This window comes from Panthera pardus, unplaced genomic scaffold (genome assembly GCF_024362965.1).
Source record: "Panthera pardus isolate Hobbes unplaced genomic scaffold, ASM2436296v1 HiC_scaffold_8, whole genome shotgun sequence".
Taxonomy (NCBI): Eukaryota; Metazoa; Chordata; class Mammalia; order Carnivora; family Felidae; genus Panthera; species Panthera pardus.
The window spans coordinates 56,480,129-56,506,088 of record NW_026527013.1 but is presented as its reverse complement, the minus strand read 5'-3'; the positions used below and the strand labels follow the sequence as shown (position 1 = coordinate 56,506,088).

Here is a 25,960-nt window from a genome sequence, read left to right as displayed (position 1 = left end):
ATCAGGCCCCGAGGGTCTGCCCGCATCATTCCGGTTCCTCGCTTCCCTGGGCCCCCACACACTTCAGACTTGTCCCTTGATGGGTAGCATTCATAGAAGAGTAAGGACTGTATAAATATTTGCACACGTCACAGGAGCCATCAGCTCCTGCTTCCTATTATATAGCGTGCTTGTCAATGTTGTGCGGTGGGTCAGGCCATGCCACGCAAGCACTGGGGTCTGTGCCCCTGACTGGATGCCATCGAGACCCCGAGGGGGTGACCACGAGCCCATGAAGATCACAGACACCGAGAAGAACCCTGGCTTGGATGCTGGGTGGAAATCCAGCCAGGGACCCCAGCCAGCCCTATGCCTTCCTGCAGGGCCAGGACTGGGACGGGTACCTCTGTCCACAGGTCACACTCAGGGGGAAAGCAGGACACACCCAAGTTCAAACCCTGAGGTTCGCACCTGCTACCCGCCTCATCTTCCTTCCTGACGCGCTTCCACAGACGTACAATGTCACCATGATCGGCTATGCATCACGGGACCAAGGAAATGGGCAGAAACACTGTAGCTCATGAGGTGTTCCCCACGGACTCCCAGTGCCTGGACCGGGACCAGGCACATGACAGGCACCGATCTTTGCGAGATGAATGCGTTAGTTACAGGTACAAAGTGCTTGGCGCACAGTAGGGCCTTCCCCGCTGCTCTTATAATCGCATGATTATAAGATCCTTCTGTTGGAACGACTTGGTTTGAAATATAAAGAATCGGTGAGAAGAAAGAAACCCTAAGTTTAACTCGGGTAAACACTCCTAGGGGCAACCAGCTAAAACTGAAACGAAGGCCCCTTGCAGAGTTTTAGGGGGTGTGAGCAGAATTCCGCACAGCCCTCCATGCATTGTGTGGACATAATAGCCTCCACAATGGGCCCGGTGCGTGAGCTCCGCGGCTGCCTTCCAGAGACAAACGCTCAGAAGCCGAAACACCCAGAAGCCATTCTTGCATCCCGAATGTGTATCAATAGGAAAGAAAGAAACATTTTCTATGAGCTAATTGAAAAACTCCTGTGGGCTTTCTTGTCTCTGTGATTAAGGGAAATGAGAATGTTGCTAATTAGCAGCTGGAAAATGCCAAAGAAATGTGTAAACGTCCTTCAGAAACAACCGTCTGAGAGAAGCTGCTAGGATCTGTCACAGATTGTCAACGCTCCATGAAAAACTTCCCTGGCAGGTTACAGAAGAGGCAAGGGGGAACCGGATCCCAATCTCCACCTCGAGGTGCAGAGGTCTCTGCACAGGTGATGGGAAGCAGAGACACCAGGGCTCAAGGTGCCTTCAGGACACCTTCTGGGGCAAAAGCAACTCTTGTAGGGCCTGTCACACGAGCTGCTGCTGGTACGTCCATAGTGTGCTAGGCTTGTCCTGTGGGATGTCTGCACTGGGCACCGTGTCCCATTCCATAAGGGCCACGAAGCAATGAGACATGCGAGCAAAGGGCCAGTCCACAGGCAAGGGAGAAGGGCTATAGCTCTACTAGAACCATCTGTAAAATGGGGACATTAATATTTGTCTTGATTGGAGAATCCTAGCATCTGTTGCTGAGGGGGACTGCACAGGGAACTGCAGAATTGTAGGACTGAACAGGGGTTCACAGGTCGCCTGGGGAAACTTGCCTCTGATGCTGAAATCCCATCTCTAGTCTTCCAGACAAGGGTCCCAGCTCCCATTTGGTTGCCTCCAGAGACGGGGCACTCACTATCTACAGAGGCAGCCCAGTCCAACACGGGCTCTTCAAAGCATTTGTTCTTGGAGGAAAGTTCTCTCTCTGGCTGTAGGTTTATCCTCAGGGCTTACTCAAAACGTATGGTGCGAGGTAAATATGAGTAAAGGGGTCCCCAAGTATTGTTGGCACTGTGCACATTTTTCTGAACTGCAACTTCCCTCTTCTTTATTTTTTTTAATGTTTATTTTTGAGAAAGAGAGAGAGCGAGCGAGCACGAGTGGGGGAGGGGCAGAGATAAAGAGGGAGACACAGAATCTGAAGCAGGCTCCAGGCTCTGAACTGCCAGCACAGAGCCCGACGTGGGGCTCGAACTAGTGAACTACGAGACTTGAGCCAAAGTTGGACACTCAACTGACTGAGCCACCCAGGGGCCCTGAAACTTCCCTCTTCCTGATAACAGGGGAGTTATTTTTAATTTCCAGAAGTAAAGCAAAGCAAGGCATATCTCAAGCAGTCAGAATTATTTACGATTTGAGCTTTTCCTTTTAATATGAAGGATGTGACAGCAAACACTCATTTACATGGCAGGAGGGATGGCCAGGGAATTATTCTTTCTTTCATAAAGGGAACAAAAATGCCCAGGGGACAGCTTCCTATGATCTCGGGCTTCTAGCAGCACACATTTATTCCCAGGTGCTGAGAGATCGTGTTTTCTTGTTCTGATTTACGGCCACACACCTCAGAGGTCCTGCCATGTGAGACTGTGCCTCTGAGAGGAACAGGAACATTATGACGTGTTTCCTCACCCTTCACTGAAGGGCCATACCAGGGAAAAGCATCCTTTCCACAGACAGGTAAAGACCAAGGCCGACCACTGGAAGAATGTAAAAAAATGTAAAAACAAATAACAAAAACAAAGAAAAACCTCAACTGTCCTCAAAAGACCCAAGCCACCAAAACTGACTCAGAAAGAAACAATGTGAATAGGCCGATAACAAACGAAGAGACTGGATTTATAATCAAAAAACTACCCACGAAGGAAAGATGATGGCCCAGTGGCTTCACCGGTTAATCCTACCAGACATTTAAGAGTAATTATTAGCTGGGCGCCTGGGTGGTTCAGTCAGCTGAGCGTCCGACTTTGGCTCAGGTCATGACTTCACAGTTCATGAGTTTGAGTCCCACATCGGGCTCACTTGCTGTCAGCTCAGAGCCCGCTTCAGATCCCCTGTCCCTCTCTTGCTCTGCGCCTCCCCTGCTCTCTCTTTCTAAAATGAATAAACATTTATTTTTTTTTAAAAGAGTAATTATTACCAAGTCTACATAAACTGTTCCAAAAATAAGAAGAAACACTTCTAAGCCATTCTGTGAGGCCAATGTTACCCTGATACCCAAACCGGACAAAGAAATCACAGAAGAGAAAAGCACGGACCAGCATCTCTTACGACTCTTAACGACACAAACCCGCCAAAATATTAGCACGCGGAACCCAGTTCCATATAAAAAGAACTATATGTCACGATCTAGTAGCGCTTGTCCCAAGAATGCAAGGTTGGTTTAACATCTGAAAGGCAACTAACACCATTCATCATATCAACAGAATAAAAAACAAAAAACCACATCAATATTTCAAGAGACACAGAGCATTTGACAAAGTCCAACACTCTTGTGTGTGTGTGTGTGTGTGTGTGTGTGTTTGTGTGTGTGTGTGTTTGTGTGTGTGTGTGTGTGTGTGTGTGTGTGTGTGTGTAAAAGCAGGGAGGAGATGGCTCAACCGTCCGGAGTTTCTGTTTGAGGTGATGAAAACGCCCCAGAACTGACTGTGGTCATGGCTGCACCTGCCTAGGAATGTATTAGACACCACTGAATCGCACACTTTAAATAGGTGGACGGTATGGCATAGGAATTATACCACAATATTAAGCTGTTGTTAAAAACCAACAGAAAGGGATGCCTGGGTGGCTCAGGCGGTTGAGCGTTGGACTCTTGATTTCAGCTCAGCTCATAATCCCGGGGTTGTGGGATGGAGCCCTGCCCTGGGCTCTGCACTGATCATGGAGCCTGCTTGGGATTCATTCATTCATTCATTCATTCATTCATTCTCTCTCTCTCTCCTCCTCTGCCCCTCACCCCCCCCTTGTGTGCTTTCTCTCTCTCTCAAAAACAAAAATAAAAACCTTTTTAAAAATAACAAAAGGCCACTAGAGGCACACCGCAGCTGTCCCTTAGACACAGTCTCTGCTTTCCACTCTGCCACAGTCCCCACCACCCCCTACTACTCTCTGACACTGAAACTAAGCCTCTCCCACACTTCCAGGTACGTTCCTCATGGGAAACCCTGCTCATGTCCCTCATTTACTTTCCACCTATCCCACTCCAGAGGCAAATAATTTCGTGACACCCATGTCAAGATGGTCAGTGAATGCAAACCGAGAAAAGGACCTCTGGAGCCGCCCAAAGGCAACAGCACAGTGGCAATTTAATGACACGACTTAGGTGTCATGTCTTTGTTCTTGGCCGCCTACATTTATGACTTCTGGTAGTGGTCTGATATGTTCTCTGACACATTCCGTAGTGAGTTTATTTTAAAGGAAGTTCGGTTTTCATAACTGCAAAAATAACTCATTGTGCAGATATGCAGACATTTAGGATACTGGTGTTTGCTTTTACCCTTTGCTACAACTATACGGCTATTCAAAAAGAGAGAGAGAGAGAGATTTAAACAACCGAAATGCTCTACAAAGAGAGAATGGCTAAGTACAAATGATAGCATAGAAATAATCAGCCAGCCTACAGAGCAACACGGGGGGGGGGGGGGGGGGGAAACTAAGGGTGTAACCAGTGACCAAAGCAGAATACTAAATTCTTCCATATCACAGGCACAGCTAAGTCAATATTTGCAAGAATAGGAAGGTCAAGAAAGGAATATGGAAAAACACGAAAAGCAGATACATCTTTCAAAAGCAATCTTCCTGGGGGGCCTGGGGCGGCTCAGTCGGTTCAGCGTCCAACTCTTAATTTTGGCTCAGGTCACGATCTCACAGTTCATGGGATCGAGCCCCATGTTGGCCTCTGTGCTAACAGTACAGAGCCTGTTTCCCACTCTCTCTTCTCTCTCCCTCTTTCAAAATAAATCAGTAAACTTTGTTTTAAAAAAAGCAATCTTCCTTACGGTTGTCAGACTTGTGTTTATATGATAATGTTTTAATTCACAGACTGATTGACAGGAAACCATTAGCTAACTAAGAGTGTGGGTAGTTTGCAGAGAAGGAACAAAAGTCACAAATGATGGAAGTTTCACGAACAATGAATCAGAGACTCTAAAGACGTTACAAGTCGCATCTGCTGCGATTGAGCACCTGCTTCTGACACAACCAATCTGATAACCACAAGGCCACCGGACGAGGGATGACAAGGACGGTGGAGATGGGCCCGTACTCACCGTGGCCACGCCCCTGGCCTCCTGGTAGGTCACCTTGATGATGTCTGTGGTGCTGGTGTTGAGGAAGAAGTAGCCAGAGCCTTCTCTGATGTGCAGCTCAGCCTGCAAGGAAGGGTGGGCCTGGGTGTCGAAGGCGAGGCCTCCCCGTGGGCCACGCCCAGGTGGCAGGTGGAAGGGACCGTACCTGCACATCGGGGTGGTTGTAGATGGTCACCTCTTCTGGGCTCACCCTCACGTCCTCCACCAGGATGAGTTCTATGGAGGCCGACACAGGCGTGAGAGGGTCGTGCTGAAGGGGTGAGGCAGTGCTATTAGATCCAAAGGCAACGGCCCAACCCTGGCCAGTCTGTGGGTCGCCCCCCCCACCGACCCCTGCCCTGAAGGAGCATAGAAACCCCAGGTCCTGGCGTCACCCCAGGGTACTCATTATGTTGGGGACATAAGCCCCAGTAAAACCATCATGTTTCAAGCCCAGCTTAGAGGACACATTCCTTTGAGGCAACCAGAATTCTGCCAAGGCCGGTGCCCCACCCCAGGTGGCCCGGCCCCATGAGAGTGGTGATTCCCACGCACTCCAGGAAAGTGGGGGTGCACAGCAGATGACCTGCTGCAGTGCCCTGTGTGAGGGACGGGGACACGGGCAAACAGCATATAGGTGCTGAGAGGAGGGGGCGTAGAGGCGTCCTCACGGGGGGCTCATGGGGGATGCAGCACAGCCCTCACTCCCCTGGGTGCTGCCCGTATCCGTATGCGAAGCTGCTGCCTGTCCTTCCAGGGAGACTGCTGGACCCAACCCGGCCCTGGACTCACCTGCTTCAGCACCCGTCCCCGCCCAGCCCTGTGCTAGCCCTGGGGGTTCGACAGCGGTCCTCAGGCAATGATGCAGATTTAATCCAATGTCAGAATTACATTATAAGGGACAGTAAACGAATGGCCTGTGTCAGCACGTAGGACAGGTTGTGAAGGCGACGAAGGGCCAGGTAGGCGCGAGGGGGGAAGGGGGGGGACTCTCAAATGAGCAGACACCCAGAAGTGAAGGCTGTGAGCAGTACTGCTAGAGAAAAGCCCACAGGCCAACGAGGCTAAGTGCAGATGCCCTGGAGGGGGAGGCCCGCGAGGCCACCCACAGCCAAGGGACTCCCTGTGCAGGTGGGGACAGACGACCTCGGACTGAAGCCACCAGGGGCGTACAGGTGTGCTCCTTCAGGGCCAGCCTCAGTGCCGCTCCCACTGGGGTCTCCACCCCCTTGCTCCCCCCCCCACCCGGGAGACAATTTCAAGCCCCGTCTGCTGGAACTTAGGGTCCCTTGGAACCCCATCCCACCCTCTCCTTCCAGCCATTATCTGCTGCCTTCACCCTACTCAAAACCCACGTTGGTGTGGGTATCATTCAGCAGGACCGCTCTTGGGGAGCCCTTCCATGCACCCATTTGCCACCCAGGAGCAGTGCCTCTGCGGGGGGCCCATGAGATGCCGGGGTGGGGAGGCTCGGGTCAGTGGGCCTTGACCCAAGCGTATGCAGACGATGGCAACAGTCTGTATGTGCAGGGATGTCTGTACCATACCAGGGGGCGCACAGGGGGATCTGAGGCCTTGGGCAGCTACTGTGTGCCCAGGGTTCAGGGACTGCTTCCCAGAGGCTGACACTGTGGCTGAGCCTAACAAACAGGAAGTAAGGGAGTGAGGGGACAGCATTCCAGGCAGCGGGGACTGGAGCTGCAAAGGCACAGAAGCCCGAGCCACCTGGGCACAACCTCGGGCAGGGTCTGAGGTCAGGGCCACGGGTGAGGGGGCGGGGGGAAACAGGCTGGACAGACAAGGCTGAGGGCTCCCAAAGCTGTGCGCCGGGGCCTCGAGGTGACAGGGCCAGACTGCCTGAATGCCAGGCGTGTGGGGCAGGGGTACTGGCGGCCAGAAGCCAGAGGGAAGGCGCTCGATTCAGGGATGGGTTAGTGAACAGAGGGTGCGACCCAGCAAAGGGACTCAGGACACTGGGAGGCCGGACAGGATGCAGGCAGACGCGGGGGCCTCCCTGCCACCGGCGGGCCTGGGGACGTACCGGCTGCACCACTCTGGCCGTGCTGAGGTGGGACTGCTGGTAGCCAGTCGCGGTGGCAGAGATGGCTGTGGTTCCCGACGCCTCGTGCACCGAGATGGCCTGCAAACCTGAGTCCAGGGAGAGGAAAACGGGTGTCGGGTTTTGCCCCCTGCCTCCCTGTGATTTGCAGTCTTAAATCTCCATAGTCCTAAACATACATCACTGAGTCTGTTTAAACTGCATGCACCATAAGAGTTAGCGGGCCCTGAGCAAAAGGCCCATGGTGCAGCTTCGGGGAGCTGCACAGGACTCCATGTGTGGCTGCCGAGGGGTCTGTGAAGGCAGCATGACTCAGAGCAGCACGGGTCCCAGAGGCTGGCTGATCCGTACAACCGGGGATGGGAGACACACCTGCTGTGCACCCTGAGCCCGTGTCCCCATCCCTGAAATAGAGATTCCAGTTCCTGCCTCACGGAACGTCTGTGCAGGATCAAAGCAGAGGAGTGAACTTGCTTCCTTTCCGTTCTGGATAAAGGGGAGTCCCCGATGAAAGCCCCCAGCAGCCGCCAGCCCTCCTCAGCACCCCTCTCGTCTGTCTGGGGTTTCACAACACCCTGTCGTTCTGACCTGGGTCGTCGGGCTCACCACCCAGCTCACCGTGCAACTTCTTCTGGCCGCTCCCATCATCCCGGGCCACCAGCTGCATGGGCAGGTCAAGGTTGATGCTGGCCAGCGACGGCCTGGTCGACTCCCACTGGATGTTCAGAGAGCTGAAGTTGTCGAATCTGCGGCCCTGCTGGTCATAGGCGGCCAGGTCCAGCAGGGGGTTGCGGTGGCTGGAGACTGGAACCTGCGAGAAGCAAAAGTCAGACGTCGTGGCCAAGCCCAGGCCTGGACACAGCCACTCTTGACCATGCGGTGCACCCTGAACCTGGCTGACTGCCTTCGGAAGGGCTCCCGGCATCCTGGTGATGGAGGGGGGCAAGTCACTAACTACTGCTGTGCAGCGGTCAAGATACTTCATAGGCTCGTCCAACCTGGTGTCTTAGTCCACCCCGTGGTCCTTTAGGGGGGACCGGTTTGCCCTTTCAAGGAGGCCTTGGCGATATCTGAAAGCATTTTTGATTTTTATAGCTGGGTGGGGGTGCAACAAGCATCTAGTGGGTAGAGGTCAGGGATGCTGCCTAACACCCTCTAATGCACAGGACAGCCCTCAAGAAGTAAGGATCTGGCCCCAAAGGTCAGGAGTGCCAAGGTCAAGACACCCCGCCCTAGAGCCCTCCCCCAGCCAGGCTGCTCTCTCCTTCCTCTCTTGGCCTCACCTTTCCAAATCCTTGCTACCTCCTCCCTGCCCCACCGAGCCCCTCCAAGAGGAAGGCTGCCCCCACCTGGGTTTCATAGGAACGCCAGTTACAACCTCCAAAATGTTCCAGAGCCATTCGGCTTGCAAGGCTCCTTGCAGAGCCAAGTTCTCACCTGATCCTTAAATATCCCAATGAGATGGGAGCTGTCGTCCCTATATAAAGGGTGAGGAAGCAGAGTCCCAGGGAAGAAAAGGAACAAATAAAAGGCAACTCCGAGAATGAGTGGCACACCCTTCGGGGTTCGGCTCCAAACCCTGAATTACTAACCACTCTACCATTACCTCTTGTTCCCCAGGCAAACCCGCCCTGGGCAACCCAAGCCAAGTCGCCCTCCTTCCTCCCAGATGCTGCTTCATCCCCCACCTTCCCCGCCTCCTGGCAAGGGGGCAGGTGGGGCAGGTAGTGAAGCAGGGACCCTAGGTACATAGGCATCTGCGTCCCCCTGCCTGGCCTGGAAGCTCGGCCTGTCACCACCCCAGGCAAGCCAGTGGAAGTCACAACAGGGCCCACCTCCCAGGACTCTGTTTTAACCAAGGGTCGTATGAGACCATTTGCAAGAGGTCGGCTCACTGTAACAAACGTGCAGGCAGGGACACGGGCGGTCGTGCGCAGTGTCCCCAGGCGTACCCACTGATGCACGCACGGGGCCAGGAGCGAGGACCACACTGTTTTGGCCTTTGCAAGTTAGGAGTGACCGTATCACTTGCTTTGACCCGTGAAAGGTGAAACGGGACTTGACAACAATTCCGGGGGGAAGCCTTAACGGCCAGAACACAACCCGCCAGGGAGTGCCGCCTCCTTCTCTCTGCAGTGGCACCCAACCACATTCAACACGCCCTGGAAGGATGGGAACAGCGACATGAAGCAGGGTCCCCCGCCACCACGGTGCACACGCAGGACGAGCAAGAAGTGAACCGTGCTGTGTGAATCCACCGCGATCTGTGCTTGTCTGTTCCCGCAGCCTCGCCTCGCCTGTCCAGACCGATGCTGTCACCGAACTACCGACCGGCACCGTGAGGGCTCCGCCACAAGTCCTTCTAGCTCTCTTGCCCCCAGAGAACACTGAGCCCAAGCACGCTGCAGATTTTCACTGTAGGTCACAGCCCAATCAATTGCGGATGCTGGCTTCGGTCAGGAGCTACAACCACAGACAGGGATGGGAGTGGCCCCACTCTTTCCCCGAGATGCGTCCTGGGTGGGAAGCCGATGCCCTTCCCTCCCCCTGTGCTCCCAGGGAAGGATGTTAACAGTCTGCTCCAAGCATGCTTGGATCCTTCCAATGGGCATCTGAGGGAACAGCATCATCCCCATTCTACAAATGGGAAGGCGGAGGCTCAGAGACATTAAGCAAGTTGCCCGAGGTCACACAGGGTTAGGGGTGGAACACTGTTGGTCTGGTTTTAAAGCGCACAGGCCTCCCCTGTGACTGTGCAGCCTCCCCTGACCGTGAGGCCTCTCCCCGGTACACCAGTCAGGCTCCATCCGAGCTCCCACTAATCAGTCTCCTGGCACACGACGGGTGCTCAGCCATAGTGAGCTGAACACAGGACGACCCGTGCAGAGGGCTGGGGTCAGGCCAGAGTCTGGTTCCACTTTGTCACTCTGACTGGTCAGCTCCATTCTGGTATGTGGCCTCGCCAATAATTTACTCAGCAAACACGTCTCGGGTGGCCTCTGGCTTTGGAGAGGTATAAAATTAAATTGATACTGTACCCAGGATGCATGGCAGGGATACAGCTTTCTCAAGGTCCCCTAGTGAGATCATAAATCGCAGGGGCCGTGCCCGATCGGCTCACAGCTCTGGAACTCTAGGGCTGATGGATCACACGGCAATTCTGTGTTTGAAGTCCATTATTTCCTGGCAAGCGGGATCTACGACACACGCAAGCCAATTCAGATCCGTGCTCTGCTGCCTTGACTGTCGTCTTTCCGTCAAGAGAGACAACCCCGCGCTGACCCAGAGGTCACAGCCAACAGATGGCCAGACACGGCTCACTTGGCAAATGCCCAACGTGCAAAGACAGGGAAGATACATATAGATCTGCCTGGTTTTTTCTTTGAAAATAAGAAGGTTTGACCAGCCTGGGGTTGAATGGGCTAGAGTCGAGCTGGGCAGACCGTCACTATGGAGGGGCACCTGCTCTCCAGGTCTGCACCACCCACCCCCCTACCCCCAGCCCCCTTTCTTCAGCAGTGCCCCGCTTGGCTTCTCCAGACGTTTGAGCCTGCAAGAGTCAGGGCCAGAAGACACAGGGACACTGGCATGGTGTGCATGTTTCTGTGTTCATTCATCCATCACATTTACTGAGCTCCTACCATGAGCTGAGGTCTTTTCTAGAGACTCGCAGAGAATAAGATAAATATGTAAATTCTACAGCATTAGATGATGTGCAGAGCTTGGGGGCAGGGGAACAGGGAACTGGAATATGAAATGTTGAGGGAAGGGAGAAACTTTAGGTAAGGTCTAAAGGCTGAGGACTCCCTACCTGCAAGGGGTAACATTTGAATAAAAAACTGAAGGAGGCAGGGAGGGAGGCTTGGGGACACAGGAGTAGAGAGAAGCCAGAGGGACAGTAAGTTCGGGATGCATGCAGGGCACGTTCTGGTATGCTCAGGGTATGACAGGGTGTCCAAGGACAGGAAGAGCAGGGTGGTGGATTAATGGGGACCGGAGCTCAGAGACTGTGGGTTACAGAAGGGGCTTGGCTTTTGCTCTGGGGGAGCGGGAAGCTGTTGGCTGGGTCTAAGCAGAGGATAAGGTTAAAGTGTAACATTTACCACTCACGCTTTTCCCCTACAACCCTAGGGGACCACTGTCACCCATTGTCATTCAAGGAGGAATTCAGGCCCAGCTGTCAGTGCCTACTGATGTCAGCTGCTGTCTGGCTTGTGACCTCACACTCGGTGGACCAGCAGAGCGGCTTTTCCAGAAGAGTCCAGACTTAGCAGGACTATACTCTTTATAAAGAGGTAATTTGTTAATACACAAAAGTGTTGGGGTGCCTGGGTGGCTCAGTCGGTTAAGTGTCCGACTTCAGCTCAGGTCATGATCTCGCAGCTTGTGGGTTCAAGCCCGGCATCGGGCTCTGTGCTGACGGCTCAGAGCCTGGAGCCTGCTTTGGATTCTGTGTCTCCCTCTCTCTCTGCCCCTCCCCTGCTCATGCTCTGTCTCTCTCTCTCTCTCAAAAATAAATAAACATTAAAAAAAAATTTTTTTTTAAATACATAAAAGTGTTTTAAAATGTGACCCTTTCAGGACATTCGCCTCAACAGCCCCCAAAGTCAGGAGGCAGAAAAGTCCTGAACACACAGATTTTCAGCTTGGGAATGACAGCCACCTGCTCCCTTCCAGTAACACCCAGGCCTGAGCTAGGGGTAAATGAGGCGTCATGGTGACAAGCCTCCAGAGGGGCTCTAGGCTCGGGGCCAGTTCTCCTCACCTGTCACGAGGGAACATGGGTGCCCGGCCCCCACGGGGTAGGTGGGAGAATGCCCCGATGCTGGGCGCAAAGTGTCCTCATTTGTAACTGATGCTGTTGAGGCACTGACCCGTAAGGGACCGGCATTGGGGGCAGCAGAGGGGCTCACACACCCATGTGTCTCCGAGCTGAGCAATCAGGAAAGCCTGAGAGAAGACAGAAGCCCACCAGAACAGCAGGAAGAAAAGCCAACTAAACTCACAGGGGACATGGAGGCCAAGAGTCACATGCCAGACAGGCAGGAGTGGTCCCAAGTCTTACACACTGGAGTCTGGGACCTCCCGCAGAGCGTCAAAGAAATGCACTTCAACAAAACACAAAGCCATCCTCCTGCTTCACCCACGGGGAGCCAAATCCCAAATCTCTCTGCGGGTGGTGGGAGAGGCTGCCCACAGAAACAGCCTCAGAAAGCTTCCATCAGGTGCACAGAGGAGATGCGCTGAGCGCTCTCAGGGCAAGCAGCAAAGAGGTGAGGGGCTCCCATCCCCAGAACGGGGCCCTCAGGAGCCACCAAGGCAGGGGGCAGCTGGACATGCCTTGGAGCGGGGGGAGCTGATCACAGGGCTGGGGCCGGGAGAAGAGAAGCAGCTGCGAGGACCAAAGAGGGGGCACTGAACTTGGGAGCCGGGCGGATGTAGGGCCTCTGGGACCCTGCCCACCTCCGGGCCTCGTGGACAAACTCGTGAAGGGGATGCAATGAGCCTGGCCTCACAGATGGTCCGACGATGGGGAATAAGGCACACAGGTGAGAGCTGTGTGAGAGAACACACAATGGTTCTGATTGCTGCGTGGGCAGCAGGGATGCAGAGACCCCAGGCTAACCTCAGGGCCTTTGCACTTGCTGTTCTACCTGCCCGGAACACCCTTCCTTCTGCTCTTCTCAGCTGGCATCTCCTGACACGGTATGTGCCCTCCTCACGGAGGCCTTTCCTGGCTCCATCTGAAGCGGCCTCCCATGGCAGCCGTCCCGCACCCTGCCTCACTTGCTCCACGGCGCTTCCCACCTTCTGTCCATCTTGCCTACTGTTTGCGGGCCTCCTGCTCTTGCTGTCACCTCCGTGGGGCAGATGTCTCACCAACCGGAGTACTCCTGTATTCTAGAACCCCGAGTTCTGTGCCTCACACTGAGAAGGTGCTCAACAAATACACAGTGAAGGAATGAAGGGAAAGAAACCTGCCTAGTCTCCGCCTCTGTGAAGGGGCTGGGGGCTGGGGCTGGCCGGGAGGGTGTCCGTACCCCTGACCCTGAACAGCAGGGCTTCTAAGTCCTCCACATCTGTCGCCCGATCTCTGGGTGTCCTGGCGTGGAGGGCTAGACTGGCCAGAAGCCCAGGTGCTCCAGGCCCGTGGGTTCACCTTCCAGCCCCACTCGTCAGAAGAACCCCCGAGTGACTTTCTTCCCCCTCCCACATTTACGTTTGAAACACAGCCCCCCGATACGTAAAAGCCGGACAAAAGCAGGCCCCGTGCACGGAGGGGAGGTGGCACAGTGCTGACCCGTCCTCGTCACCACACCCCCGCCGCCCCCCGCGAGAACTGCCCACTCACCACCTGCTTGTTCTGCTGCAGCAGCGGGCACGACAGGTCCAGCTGGGGGCTGGCGTAGACAGGCGTCAGGGTGAGCCTGGAGGGCGGGGCGCAGACGAACTTCACCACAGCGGGCTCCAGTGCGGGGAAGGGGTTGGTGACACTGGGCTTGTTCCCCACCGAGAGGGCGATGACCTGGCGGGGCACAGGAGCACTCAGGGTCCGAGTGCCTGCTCCACCGTGAGCCTGGCCTCCCCACCCAGCAACCTTGGACTTGGTTTGCTGCTCCACAGAATGGGAAGGTGAGAGCTACCCCACCAGGGGGTTACAAAGGTCCAGTGACATACGTGTGGCAGCGTGCTCTTTCAACATGCGAGAGGCCTTCCCGCAGGGGCTCTGATGCCCTCTACAAATGCCAGCCGAACGCCTCCTGCTCCGTGAGCCAGGGAGGAGGCGGATTGGTGATGCCTCGCGGCTGCGCAGGACCCTGCGAACACCTCATAGTTGACTGAGCAAATTCACAAGCCTGTGGATTTTCTAAAGGAGGAGCCCACACTGACTTTGGAGGATTCATCACAGTAAGGCGCAGGTGTGGGAGGGCGTGTGCCGACGGACAGAGGCCCGCATGGCAGCCGGACGGGAGAAGGGCCGTGGGGGGCCTCGGCCTGCACACCTTCCTTCTTGAGAGAAGCTCGGCTGGCCACTGCAGAGGCCAAAATTAAAGGTGCCAGAAAAGAGGGAAGCTTGAGTCTGCTTTGAGAGCTGGGGCATCAGAAATCAAGCCCAGGCCCAAGTTTTATGACCGCAGCTAATGGTCCATCCCCAGAGAGTGCCCCAGGCCCCTGAAATGACACGCACTTTCTTTAGGACACGTGGTCCGGCCCAGAGTCCCTCAGCCTTCCTGATCCCAAGACAGGACGGAGGGCGGTTTCCATGCTGCCCTGCAGGCTCTCGGCCTCCACCCCGACGTCCCAAGGAACTGAGGCACACGGCACGGGAGTGGAAGGGTCCCGGAGGCGCCTCTGTTCAGAGGCCCAACCCCTATAGCCCAGTGGGGGATGCGGATGAGCAAGCCGAGTCAGGGAGAAGAAAGTTCTCTAGCTTAGTTCTGGACTGGGTTTATCCTCATGGTATTACTTACATTTCTTTTACTTATTAGTTAAAAAAGACAAAGCCAGCGGGAATCAGGGTCTTTCACTGTGCATCTTTTCTGCTCACACCAAGGGAGTCTCAGTGTGGCAAGCTTCATAAGGGTACCTTGGGGGGGGGGGGGGGTGTGCATGTGTGTTTTAACACCAGCTGGCACTATTAGACACGCAAAGGGATTCTCCACTTCCCTGAAGACGTGTTCTCTTTCTTTTTTTTTTTTTTTTAATGTTTTTTAAATTTTATTTTAGAGAGAGAGGACACAGAGTGGGGGAGAGGGGCAGAGGGAGAAAGAGAATCTAAGCAGGCTCCATGATCTGTGCAGAGCCTGACACGGGGCTCGACCCACAAACCTGGGATCATGACCTGAGCCGAAATCAAGAGTTGGATGCTCAACCGACTGAGCCACCCAGGCGCCCCTCTCCTTCTTTCTTGGGTCACGCTGGCCTCCCACCCTCTTTCTGTTTCCCGGCTCCAGGGCACCCTGTGAATGGAGGGCTACATCCCTGCTAGAAGCAAATTAGTGGGCGGCCCTGAGCCTCCGGAGGACCAGGCACAGGGACCGGATGGGCAAGCTGCCACCCCGTCCAGCCCAGTCCTTCACACAGGGGCTCCGGTGTGGCTCTAGCCCCACGAGAGTTCGGCCACAGACGTGTTGTGTTTGGTCCACCCAGTCTCCTAATTTTTTTGGTTTTCATTCAGCATTGTGGAAAACAAAAATCAAGAGATTTCACAGAAAAAAAAAAAAAGAAAGAAAAACTACGGGGATTCCTGGCTTATCCTGAAACACCAAAAACAATCTCCCAAATCTGGGCTGAAGCCTCACTCGTTTATGATATCCGCCTGAACCCCGGAGGCCTCTGACTGTGACCCCCGATCTCGTCCCATCCTCTGATCTGGTGGCAGGAAACGCAGTCCAGAGAGACAATAGGTCCCCCCACTAGTGGAGAGGGAGCTGAGACTGACTGGCTCTAGCAAAGCCGCCATGTGTCAGGAGGGTCCCAGCGGCTGCCCCCAGACCAACCTGCCTGTGTCTACTCAGTCATTCCACCTCACTGATCCTCAGTTTGCCTGTCTGTGAAATGGTGCTGTGAGCACAGCAGGGTACTCAGGCAACACGACTTTGCACCCCTCCCTCTGGGCAAGGTGGGTCTAGGGACAGCCATGTTCTTACCTGCTCGCCCAAGGCCTGGCAGGTCACGAGGATCCAGTGTTGCTGGTAATTCCGGGAGGTAGAGGGCCCAAAGAGAGCCAGACTGATGCTGTCTGTGTCTTCAGAAGTGATGTTCCGGAAGAATTTGGAAGGCTCGAGGACCCAGGGTCTGGGACCTCCTTCGAACAGCATCTCCTTTGAGGAGCCAAGGGTCACCAAGGCGACGGAGGAGGGGTCAACAGCCTGTGGGGGGGAGGTGAGGGGGAAAGGAGAGGCAGCATTCCTCTGGGAGGCCTGTGCAGGCTTGCCCTGCTGCCAACTCGCCCCTGCAGAGGTCAGGCAAGCCCCAAGTCCTCTCTGGAACTCAGTCTGCTCATCAGCAACACTACCAGGACTGTTGTCAAGATCCAAAGGCATAGGAAGGCTCTGGGAAGAACTGTGTCCTCACTCTCTGATATGCCGCTGAGGGGAGGGCTAAACAGACTTGCCTCTTCTGTGAAATAATCAGTAAAAGCCTTGAAAATACCCACAGCACTTGCCCTGGAACCCAGGAACTCCTCACCTGGAACCTAACCTAAACAGAACAGGAAGGACAGAAACAGATTCACCCACAAAGAGACGTTCGTCACACTATTACCTATAATAGCAAATCATAGGCAACAATCTGAAATCCACAGTGCGGGGCTGGGTAAATAAACATGGTACATCCACACAATGGGAGGTTCCACGGGTCCCCGAGGCAGCATGTACAAAGAGCCGGATACAAAACTGACTCCAGTTTGATCACAGCCGCGTGGCTTTAAAAAGCATAAAGCCATCCTACAAAGAAACACACCAGAAGACTGAGGGAAACGCAGGCAGCCTGTCCTTGCTGGCGGTTTGTTTCCTTTTTCCTCCACAGACTCTCCCACACTTTCTACAACGTACGGATAAGCTTTGGGGGGAAGGGGAGGGGGCAAGACTTTTTTGCCTGCTTTGTCCCCAGCACTTAGAACAGTGCCTGGCCCATAGTCGGTGCTCAATCATTATTTGCTGAAGGAAAGAGTGAACGTTAAGTCCTACAAGTACTCAACCAATAAGGACAAAGTAAAATAATTTTTTAGGAGCGCCTGGGTGGCTTAGTCGGTTAAGCGTCTGAATTCAGCTCAGGTCATGAACTCGCGGTTCGTGGGTTTGAGCCCCACATCAGGCTGTGTGCTGACAGCTCAGATCCTGGAGCCTGCTTGGGATTCTATGTCTCCCTCTCTATCTGCCCCTTCCTCACTCACTTGAGCACATGCTTTCTCTCTCTCTCAAAAATAAATAAGCTTTAAAATAAAACAAAATAAAAATTTTTTTTTATAAAAGCCCTCATCTGCTTTCACAGTCTTTGTGCTGAGGGTCCCAGGGCCTCCCTGCACAGACAAGGGCAGAGCTTAGAGTCTATAAGAAAGGGTGCCATTCCCATCCAACATCAGGGAGAGGGCCAGCTCCGCCAGGAAGACGTGGTTTGCTCTGCCCAAGGACACCTCCCTCCACAGACACAGCTGGGGTCTCTTTGAGGGGTCCTGCAGCCTTGCTCCCTGGCTCCCTGCTGGGGCTTACCTGCTCTGCTCCAGAGGGTCTCGCTGAGGTTGCCCCAACTACTTACTTACCAGCGGGCTTCCCTGTTGGACCCCACTCTACCCTCCAAGAACTTCCAGATGTCCCTTCTGAAAGCACAGATCTGACCCCGTCACTCCTGCACTAAACCATTCTGTAGCACCTGCTGTCCTCGGAAGAAAGCCTTAGCCCAGGATTCGGGCTCTTCCAGGGTAGCCCTCGCCTTATCTCTCCTAGTCCCACCTTTAGACTAGCCCTCACAGAAGCCACCCCACTGACCCTGTCCCCTTACCTACTCCTTTCTCCAAGAAGCCCCCACTTCCTCCCTCACCCGATGACGTCCAGCCTGCCAGGGCAGACAGCTCATTCTCTGGTCCCTGCTTTGCCTCATGTCAGCATACTGCAAGGAAATGATTGGTCTGGGGACCTACCTCCCTGATCAGCCTAAGGGTTCATTAAAGGTAAGGCCTGCTTTCTTCTATAACCACAGCAATCAAACTGTATGAGAAATAAAAAATGTAGAGAAAACAAGAATATTTTTTTAAAAAAGACGGGAAATTACAATGACTCTGTGGTACTATTTCTTTTTTTTTTTTTTTTAATGTTTATTTATTTTTGAGAGAGACAGACAGAACGTGAGCAGGGAGGGGCAGAGAGAGAGGGAGACACAGAATCCGAAGCAGGCTCCAGGCTCTGAGCTGTTAGCACAGAGCCCGATGTGGGACTCAAACTCACAAACTGTGAGATCATGACCTGAGCTGAAGTCTGATGCTTAACCAACTGAGCCACCCAGGCACACTGCCCCTAGATTCTTTTTTTTTTTTAATTTTTTTTTTAATGCATATATATTTTTTGAGAGAGAGAGAGAGAGAGAGAGAGAGAGAACATGAGCAGAGGATGGGTCAGAGAGAGAGGGAGATACAGAATCCGAAGCAGGCTCCAGGCTCTGAGCTGTCAGCACACAGCCCGATGTGGGGCTTGAACCCATGAACCATGAGATCATGACCTGAGCCAAAGTCTGATGCTCAACCAACTGAGCCACCTAGGTGACCCCGTGATACTATTTCGTAGCCATATGATTAGCAAGAATCTAAAAGTTTGAGCACACACTCTGCTGGTGAGTATGCAGGGAAATGTGCACTCTTTTTAAAGAATTTAGTTACTTTTTTACTTAACTTTTTATTGAGATATAATTGACATATAACATAGCATTGGCTTCAGATGTACAGCATAACAATTTGATATTTGTATAGAGAGTTGACCTTTGAACTACGCAGGGGTTAGGGGTGCTGACCCACCCAGCATGTCAAAAGTCTACATGTGACTCTTGACTCCCCCAAAAAGGAATGGAGGTGAGATTTCTAAGTATCTCTCTTTTTTTTTTAAGTTTTATTTATTTATTTTGAGAGAGAAGGGCAGAGAGAGAGGGGGAGAGAGAATCTGAAGCAACCTCTGCACTGTCAGCTCAGAGCTCGATGCGGGGCTCAAATTCAGGAACCATGAGACCACGACCCAAGCTGAAACCAAGAATTGGATGCTTAACTGGGCCACCAGGCACCCCTAAGTATCTTTCTGATATAGCTTTAACTCTGGAACTATATAACTTACATATACATAATAGTAAAAACAAAAACCAAACCCTAAAACTGACACCTGGAAACAGACCAATGTGTCTGACAGATGGGTCATTACAAAGCTGCAGTGACTAAGTGTGTGCCTGTCCCCTACCCTTGGCCTAAACAATACCTTAACCTCTCATGATTCCCAACGTCTTTTAGAACAAGAGTTACAAACACCTGTTCCTCTGACTGCCTTTCAACAGCTGGCGAGGGTGGGGGTCCACGGAGCCGGTTCCTAAGGTGGAATCAGCACCAGGCAGTAAAGGGCGCCAGGATCCATCAGCTATGTCTGCTGTGGGCACAGCACAGATGCACACAGGTGCCATGCCTGCATTAGCCTGGAGTCCACCTGGGCAGGGGCCGCTTCTGGTTCAGAATGGCCAGCATGCTGGGAGTATGGAGGCTACCGCTAACACAGATCGAGGGAGTCCTTAGTTTAATGCCTATAACGTAGTGTACTTGACAGCTATGTCCACGTCCGGTTCTCCCAAGCTCTCCTCTCCAAGAATCCTTGGAGCCCTGAGTGTTGGTGCTGCTTGAGGCAGAACATCCAGTCTCCCACCCCTCTGCGGGTAGAGACCAGAATGTATTGCTGGGATGTCATAAAGCCTGGGCTGAACCAAAGCATCCCAGCGCTCAGACAGTGCCAGCCCCTTCCATTTTGGACCCGCATGTGTGAACTCCAGTTACTGTAGGGTGTTAGTCTATTTCTGTAGTCACCTGCCAGGACTGGGGTGACGGACCCACCCCTCAGGGCCCCCTGACCCTTCACCTAGCTCCCTCCATGCCCTCACCCCCACGGCGGCTGTGTAATTCCTCAACTGCCAAGAACCTGACGTCCTCACAGATTCAGACAACCACCTGGCTGTCACCCGTAGTCCTGGACCCAGAGCAGTGCCCCAGCCAGTTGCCACCTCGCTATGGAGGGGAGTCACCGGAGTGACAGCTTTAAGATGCACACGCCCTCGAGGGGCACAGGGTGACGATCTGCTGAGGCCTACGGGGCACAGCTTCTCTTGGCTGTGGACTTACATTAAACCCTTAGCAAAGAAAGGGAATCACTTGTCAATGAGAATTCTGTCCTTTTAACTTTTTTTTCCCAATATTTTTCTGAATTTGCTATTGGTTATCAACTCTCCAGGAATCCCTCCCTGCACACATATGCACATGTGTAGACGCAGGCAATTTCAAAAAACCTGGGGCGCCCCCACCCGCAGACTCTGCCTTGTTGCATGCCCAGATTTTGAAACCATCAAGATAGCCCTTTTTCTGCATGTGAATGGCCAAGCATGACCAGGGCCTTTGACTTTTCCTCCCTGGCCCTCCTACTCCACTCAGGCCTCTTTGCTCAAACATCACCTCCTCCAAGAGGCCTTCTCTGATCCTGTAAGGCAGAACCTCTTGTCACCTGCTACCTCCTTTCCCGCTCAACTGCCCTTATTACTACCTGCCATCACTTTGTATGTAGTCATTTGTTTCTGTCGCCACAACTAGAATGAAGCTGTTACTGGCTAGCTGTGTGACCGCAAGCAGGTTAACCTCTAGGAGGCTCAGTCTCTGCATTCTGTAAAATGGGTATAACAAGAACTTGCACCTCGTGGGATTTTACCACAGAGATTCAAGGAGTTGGGGGCAGGGGGTGCCTGGGTGGCTCAGTCGGTTAAGCCTCTGATCTTGACTTTGGCTCAGGTCATGATCTCATGGTATGTGAGTTGGAGACCCACATCGTGCTCTGTGCTGACAGTGCAGAGCCTGCTTGGGATTCTCTCTTTCCCTCTCTGTCTCAAAATAAGTAAATAAATTTTTTAAAAAAGAGATTCAAGGGAATGTGAATGAAAGCCCCAAATACATGTCCAGCAACACGGGCTCAATAAAGGACCTGAGCTAGGGCACCTGGGTGGCTCAGTCATTTGAGTGTCAGACTTCACCTCAGGTTGTGCTCTCTCGGTTCATGAGTTTGAGCCCTGCATCCGGCTCTGCACTGACAGCTCAGAGCCTGCTTCGGATCCTCTGTCCGGTCTCTGCCCCTCTCCCACTCGCATCCTGTCAAACATAAGTGAACATTAAAAAAAAAAAATGGCCCGTGCTATTATCAACTATCCTTATCATCCCCATTTTACAGATGGAAAACATGAATCCCAGCAAAGTGAAGCAACGTGTCCAAGTGTATCCAGTCTGTTCCGACTGCAGATCCCCTGTTCTTCCCCGTGTGTCAATGCTACAACCAGCAAAACTTCACTGCGGGCAAAACAGGTCACTGTAAACCCTGCCAAAGGATTTTTTTTTCCACCACCAGCCCAAAGGGAAAGACTGTGTAAAGGCACCACACGTCCTATAATTAACAGCTGCCAAACTATGAATTACCACCTTCGCGTGTAATTCTCCTCCCATTCAGGCATAAACGGGCCAGAGAATTCTGTGCCAGGGAGAAAGGTTAATAATCACCACTGCTAACGAAGGACGCTCATAAATCATAAGGGCTCCTCAGTGGATGTCAGAGCACAGATACTTGAAGGGGCAAACCAGAGAGGAGAGGGTCTGTGCACGTCAGACCAGACGTCTACTCTGGGCCTCGGTCTCCTGATTTGCAGAACCAAGAGGGTGAGTCTAAACATCCAGAGGCCCTTAGCGCAGACGGTTTACATTTCTAGCAGATGGAATGCACGCACCCCTTCACAGGATACTCACGCTTGGTCTAGGACCAAAAGACAGCAGGAGAGGGGTGGGGTGGTTGGAAGTGAAGGCCCCACTTCCCCTGGCTATCCCAGCGGCTCTGGGGTCATTGTGTTCAGCCGTACTGAACAGCTCCATTGTGGGAACGGGGAGCCAGGGGGGGTCCTCACACCCGGGCACTGGGGGCTCCCAGAGAGTAACCTGCATGGGGGTCAAGGGTCTCCAGATCCCTGCAGCAGACAAAAGCTGAAGAGTACCTGGGGTGCGGACCGCGGAGGGAATTAGGTAGCCAGCAAGAACAAGGCCTCCATAGTCCAAACAGACGGAGGAAGGTACATGTAAGTCGGGGGTGGGGGCCAGAGCTGAGCGGTGCCCATCTTATGTGTGGACCTGATTTTGTCCTCCTCTGACCTTCACCAGCTGCCCACTGCTGGGTGAGAACAGAATAAATATCTAGCCCCTAGCCCAGCATTCAAAACCCTCCTTGATCTGACCCAGGGAGACTTCCCAGCCTCTTATCTCACCCGAGATATACTATTTCTAGTGCCCTCAGCAGCCAAGCTTCCTGCCTCCATGCCCTCCTTCTCCTTCTGTGTTCGCTGGTGACCTGTCCCCCTCGGGACTCTTCCTTATCTCTGTCATGCTCATTGCAGTTGTCTGAGCAGCTGCCTCCCCCACAGACCAGTGGCCACCCAGGGCACAGTATGGGACTTCACCTGGGATCTCTGTCTCCCCAGCCTGGACTGTACCAACAAAGTGCCCAGGGACAATCTGCAGGGTAAATTGACGGATGGACAAGCAAACAGTCACTGATAGTTGCTTTCCTAGTTTCTATGCTCCCCTCTTCCTTAAAGAAAAGAACCCTCATTTTGTCAGGGTAGAAAAGTATCTAGCTAAAATATTTCCTGGTCTCTGTTGAAGCTAGGTATGGCCAATGGATTTAGTTCTGGCCAGTGAGATGCAGGTAGAAACTGTTCTTTTAAACTCCTGACAAGGCTACTACAAGAAGCTAACTTAGCTGAAAGGAAAGCTCTTTCCTCTTTTAGCTATGTGGGATACAGATGTGATAGCTGGAGCTCCAGCAGCTATTTTAGACTGCGAGGCAAACGTGAGGATGAAAGCCACATACTAGAATGAGGAAAGACAGAAACCTAGGTCCCTGATACTATGGAACTGCCACACTAGCCCCAGGCAAGACCTCTCACATGAAAGAGAAATAAACTCTCTTTTGGCTAAGACACTGTTTTAGATTTTGTTACATGTAAATAAACCTGATCTTAACTGTTATCAAGACAGAAGAAAGATAAAAAAAGAAAGTCATATCTTTCTCCTACAGCTTGTCTAGTCAGGAAGCCTTGACTGGGGACACGTCTACATTATCTTCACCCTTAATCCCACCTCAGGACAGTGAGCTCATTCGGTGCCCTCTGATGCTTCAGCCACACACCCCAGATAATTGGGATGTCTGGTCATGAAGCAAGCACCCAGGAAGAGCCCTGAAGAATCTCTCCTCAGGGTCCTAGGGAAACCGCACCTCATGGAAGGCTCCGGCAGGGGTTCCTCAAGAGTGACTGACGCCATCCATCTTAGGGAGGTCGATCCTCTTGAAACCTGTTCTCTGAGCCCTCAGTGCTTCCTGATCAGTGAGGGGACCCTGACTTCCTAATTTTACATTGCCACCCTCCCTTCTACTACCCTCCCTATCACCCTCTCCTTCCTTACTTTTTCCATGGTATGCATTGGCTTATTACTGTCTCCACCGCTGTCTCTGCTAGAATGCCAGTTCCTGAGGGCAGGGATTTCTGTGTGTTTTTTGCTCTGTTGTATTCCTAAGGTGTAGAGCCGGGACTGGTGTAGTAGGTATTCATATAAATTTTGGTGTGGGGGGGTCAGGAGACCTGGCTCCAGTCCTGGCTGGTAAGCCTGGACACATTTGCCCACTCATTCATTCTAAACAAAACAACCCTTCTCAGATAATACCCACTTCTGGGTATTTAACCGCAGGAAAGGAAAACACTAACTCAAAAAGATATTTGCACTCCCGTGTTCATAATAGCATTATTTACAATAGCCAAGATATGGAAATAACTTAAGTGTTCATTGATGGATGAATAAAGATGACACACATACACAGAGAGGAATATTATTTAACCATAAAAAAGAAGGAAATCTATTTGCAACACCGTGGATGGACCTTGAGGGCATTATGCTAAGTGAATTAAGTCAGACAGAGTAAGACAAGCACTGTATGATCTCACTGATGTGTGTAATCTAAAAAAAAAAAAAAAGAAAAGTCATAGATATAGAGAACAGATTGGTGGTTGCTGCGGAGGGGTGTGGGGCAAGAAATGGGTGAAGGGAGTCAAAAGGTAGAAACTTCCAGTTATAAAATAAATAACTCACGGCGATGTAATGCACAGCATGAAGCCTGCAGTTAACAATACCGTATTGTATATTTGAAAGTTGCTAAGAGTAGATCTCAAAAGTTGTCACCACAAGAAAAAGATGTGTACCTTTGGTGCTGGATATTAACCAGACTTACTGTGGCGATCATTTCACAATATACACAAATATTGAATCATTATGTCATACACCTGAAACTAATATAATGTTATATGTCAATTATACCTCAATTGAAAAAAAAAAAAAGGAAAAAAAAAACCTGTTGGTGGTTATCTGCTCTGTATCAAACACCATGCTCCAGGCTAGGGTTTCAGAGGTGAAAGGCTCTAATCTCACGGACCCTGCTTCTAATGGGTGAGAGAAACATGGGGGAAGAAAACATGTTGCCAAAAACCAAGGGGACCAGAACTGTCCTGCAGGCTGGAGCTGGGGGTCAGGGAAATGTAAGCCCTGACTGTCCCAGCCCGGGAGGCCCCTGGGAGGCGCCCCGGGACAACCCTTTTGCCCCCTGAAGGGGGAGCTGACACACCCTCTCTGGACCTCCTGTGTGAGAGGCAGGCTTTGCATTAGGTCCACTTCCTGCGGTGGGGCCTGCATGAAGCCTTCCCATCCACCCTTGGAGGAAGGTCTGGTTCTCTTTCATCTGTATTTTAAACTAACCCTTACGGAGCACTCACTACCTCCCAGGCACTGTTCTAAGCCTCTCTCATTCACTAGCCCTGCTAATCCACACCATAACCCTATGATTTAGGTGCTGTATTAGCCCCATTTTACAGGCAGGGAAACAGAGGCCCAGAAAATTAAACTAGTCAATGCCACTGAGTTGGTGTCAGACCTGGATTCAAACTCGGCAGTCAGTGTCAAAGCCGAGGCAGTGAGTTCTGAGCTCTGAAGGCCTCTCGCCACAGAGAGATGAAGGGGGACTCACACACCAGCTGGGTACCTGATGTCAGGCAGGCACCAGAATCCTCTGCAGACAGCATTTCATCCCCACAGATGTCAACGATCACCTTCCGCCATCAGGGAGGCCCTGCTCTTTCTACACACTTCCTGATTTCAGCTTGATGACGAGAGGGAGCGGTAGCTATTCCAAAAGCTATTCTGACCAATCAGGGTTTAAAAAAAAATTTTTTTTATGTTCCATTGTATACTTCAGAGAGAAAGAAACAGAGTGTGAGCAGGGGAGGGGCAGAGAGAGACAGAATCGGAAGCAGGCTCCAGGCTCCGAGCTGTCAGCACAGAGCCCGACGCGGGACTCAAACTCACGAACAGTGAGATCATGACCTGAGCCGGAGTCAGACGCTCAACCGACTGAGCCACCCAGGCGCCCCACCAATCGGGTTTTAATACAAATTTGCCAGAGCAACTGAATTATTCGCATCAAGGGGAAGAGGTGGGCTCACCTTGAGGGGCAGGTAGGCAGCGATGGTGATCCGGGCACTCAGGTGGATGTGGCCATGTTTGTAGCTCACGAGGAGTGTGGTGTAGCCCTGGGCCTCCGCTCTCACCTTGACCCCGCTGCAGTGCTCAGACCCTGGCTGCAGCCTCCCTGTAAGAAGAGAACCAAACGATCCCTGTGAACTTGCCTTTGCCAAGAAAAACATGACAGGCTGACAGCCCCTCCTTCATCCTGGGCTTGATACACAATCTAACTTTTTTAACTAAAAAATCTGAAGTGGGGCGCCTGGGTGGCTCAGTCGGTTAAGCATCCGACTTCGGCTCAGGTCATGATCTCGCGGTTCGTGGGTTCGAGCCCCGCATCGGGCTCCGTGCTGACAGCTCAGAGCCTGGAGCCTGCTTTGGATCCTGTGTCTCCCTCTCTCTCTGT

General features: G+C 52.5%; 1 protein-coding gene across 4 annotated transcripts in view; it reads right to left on the bottom strand.

Moving 5' to 3' along the window:
- Positions 1 to 25,960, bottom strand: part of NUP210 (nucleoporin 210) — a 109,246-nt gene that overhangs the window by 34,348 nt on the left and 48,938 nt on the right. For 3 of the 4 annotated variants that reach the window (XM_053898569.1, XM_053898570.1, XM_053898567.1), the window contains exons 14-20: positions 25,536 to 25,681; positions 15,878 to 16,099; positions 13,579 to 13,752; positions 7,845 to 8,037; positions 7,209 to 7,315; positions 5,334 to 5,438; positions 5,150 to 5,251 (exon numbers count right to left, since the gene is read on the bottom strand). In XM_053898569.1, the coding sequence (XP_053754544.1) occupies positions 5,150 to 5,251; positions 5,334 to 5,438; positions 7,209 to 7,315; positions 7,845 to 8,037; positions 13,579 to 13,752; positions 15,878 to 16,099; positions 25,536 to 25,681 (1,049 nt within the window). The remainder of the gene's footprint in view (positions 1 to 5,149; positions 5,252 to 5,333; positions 5,439 to 7,208; positions 7,316 to 7,844; positions 8,038 to 13,578; positions 13,753 to 15,877; positions 16,100 to 25,535; positions 25,682 to 25,960) is intronic. The other variant, XM_053898568.1, reaches the window with a different exon arrangement.